The sequence below is a fragment of the Tetrao urogallus genome, assembly GCF_951394365.1.
Source record: "Tetrao urogallus genome assembly, chromosome: 6".
NCBI classification, from domain to species: Eukaryota; Metazoa; Chordata; class Aves; order Galliformes; family Phasianidae; genus Tetrao; species Tetrao urogallus.
In genome coordinates, this window is record NC_136819.1 from 5417123 (window position 1) to 5419686 (window position 2564).

A 2564-nucleotide genomic window follows, 5' to 3' on the forward strand; every position below is an offset into this window, starting at 1 on the left:
TTTTCTATGTAGATAACGCTAGTCCAAAGTCATCTTGGGCTTCTTTTGGGGAGCTGAACCTCATCTGATATTGCTGTGCCACTGAAAAAGAACTAAAGACTTGGGAGCAATAAAAATATGTCAAGCAGGATCCAACACTGGAAACTAACACTGCAGGCATGCACGTGAATTTGAGTCCCTGCACTTGAAGTAAAGAATTACAATATTTTCCTTGATGATCCCACCAAAAATATGGAGATACTTTACAGAACCAAACAGTAGAGGGAGACAATTTTCATCTTCTTCTCTAGAAAGATAGAAATGTGTCAGAAAGATGAAGGAATACAATCATCATCATCAACCCAAGCAAATAAACAAACATGAGAAGATTGTTTGTTTTTCCTACTGTAAGTCCTATTATCCATTCCCTATCTTTTGAGTTACATTTGATTCACAGGTGTTCATAATTAGTACCAAACTGGTATCTCCATCTCTTTCCATATCTCCTAGGGAACTGGTTATTATGCTGACAGGCATGCTGATGGACAGCATTTTTTTCTCTTCATCAACCTTCTAAGTGCATTTTTCACCTCGTTGTTCCGGAGGCTGTATATCAGGGGATTCAGCATAGGAATGACCAGGGTGTAAAATACTGCAGAAATTTTTTCCTGTTCCAGCGAGTATCTTGAACTGGGCTGCACGTGACTCAAACTCACGGGCCCATAGAAGAGTGTTACAGCTGTCAGATGGGAGGCACAGGTGGAGAAAGCTTTGTATCTGCTTGCAGAGCCCATGCTCAAAATGGATGAGAGGATGTAGAGGTAGGAGATGATGATAAAGAGAAGCGTTGACATAGCTACAATCCCTGAGAGGGTTACAAGCACCAGCTCATTGAGATGGTTGTCAGAGCAACTGAGTTGTAGCAGCGGGTTTGTGTCACAGAAAAAGTGGTTGATGGTATTAGGGCCGCAGAAGGACAATTGCAGTAAGCCACAAGTATGTACCAATGAGTTACAGAGTCCCCCTAAATATGACCCAACTGCCAGGCAAACACAGACTCTTCTGGCCATAAGAGTGGTATAAAGCAGTGGGCTACATATAGCGACATAGCGGTCGTAAGCCATTGCAGCCAGCAGAAATCCTTCTGTGGTCACAAACACAACAAATGAAAAATGCTGGCCAAGACATCCTGAGTAAGAAATAGTCTTATTCTCCACTGAGAAGTTTACTAGCATCCTCGGAATAAAAACAGAAGAATAGCAGAGATCCACGATGGACAAGTTAATAAGGAAGAAATACATGGGTGTTTGCAGCTGGAAGTCAATTGTGATCAAGATGATCATGCTGAGGTTGCCCATCAGGGTGATGATATAGATCAGCAGAATCATCACGAAGATTATAGGCTGTAGTTCTGGGCAATCAGTCAGTCCCAAAAGGATAAAGTAGGGGACCGTGGTGTGGTTGATTACTGTCATCCTCACCTCTGTAGAAGTTTAACTGCTGATGAGGTGTGTGGTGACCTTAAAGCTAAGAGAGGAAGAAAAGTATTTCATGAATAGTCCTACCATCAAGAAGCGCAGAGGTTGAGATTGTGTAGTGGATCTTGCTTCCCTTTTGTGCAGCTGTGATTCTTTAGAACATCCTCAAAACTGCAGATAATATTTTCTCCAATTAGACCATGCTCAGGGGGATAATAATAGTGAGATGCCCAATGATCCTTCTTTGGGGGACAAAGCAATATGCATCTGCAACAGCACAGATCCTAATTAATATCTTTTGTTGATGCTAAGTTTGACTTGCAGGTATCAGTGGTGGCTTTAGAAACACACTAAATGCTGCATGAGTCCTGCAATTGCCTTTGTCTTTTCAGCTAAGCATTTCTTGATTACCTGTTCACCAGGAAATAATTAAACTCACCAGAGTATATTTTGTCTGGAAGGGAAGCATCTCAACTAAACCAGTAGTTCTCTCTTCGGCCTATGAAGCACCCATTCTTTGTCAGTCACTAGGAGAGGCAGCCGGACTACCGAACTATTGAAAATGTTAACACAGACTGTGAGAAATGGCAGGTTTGGGTCTCTTTTATGACTAAACTAATGCAAATCCAAAGCTGCTTTCTAGAGGAGGGCACATGATGGGGTGCTCCTCCTTCTCATGACTGAACTTGTATTTTATTCAGAAGCCACTCACACAAAATATAAAAAAAATGACATGGATTTTTAAATGTCTGGGTCTGTTGTTAGACCAGAGCAGACTTTCCCAGGCAATCAGACAACTATCATTTCCATGTCTAAATACAATCCAGACTTCCAAATCAACTAGGGTGCTCTTGCAACCCATGCATTATTAAGCAATGATGGAGGCAACTACTCGTCCTATTTATTTCTCCCCCTATTTGGAAGGGAGTGAGCAGGCTGGAAGCCTATGAGTAGGCTGAATTTCTCTCTGGGGAGCCTAGTCTTCTTCCATTAACCAAAAAAAGCAGCCGAGATGTTTAGATTGAATAGCCACTCCTATTTTTGTGTACGACAATTGCTCTTAATGGTAACCTGACCATCTTGCTCACATGGAAACTCACAATTTAG

The 2564-nt window shown here is 41.8% G+C and overlaps 1 protein-coding gene across 1 annotated transcript; it reads right to left on the reverse strand.

Moving 5' to 3' along the window:
* Nucleotides 1-500: 500 nt before the first annotated feature.
* LOC306947655 (olfactory receptor 5J3-like) lies at nt 501-1454 on the reverse strand (the record flags this gene model as incomplete). The annotated part of the gene is made up of 1 exon (XM_079537033.1): nt 501-1454. One exon carries the CDS (start codon nt 1452-1454, stop codon nt 501-503), a length of 954 nt encoding a protein of 317 aa, XP_079393159.1.
* Nucleotides 1455-2564: the final 1110 nt, after the last annotated feature.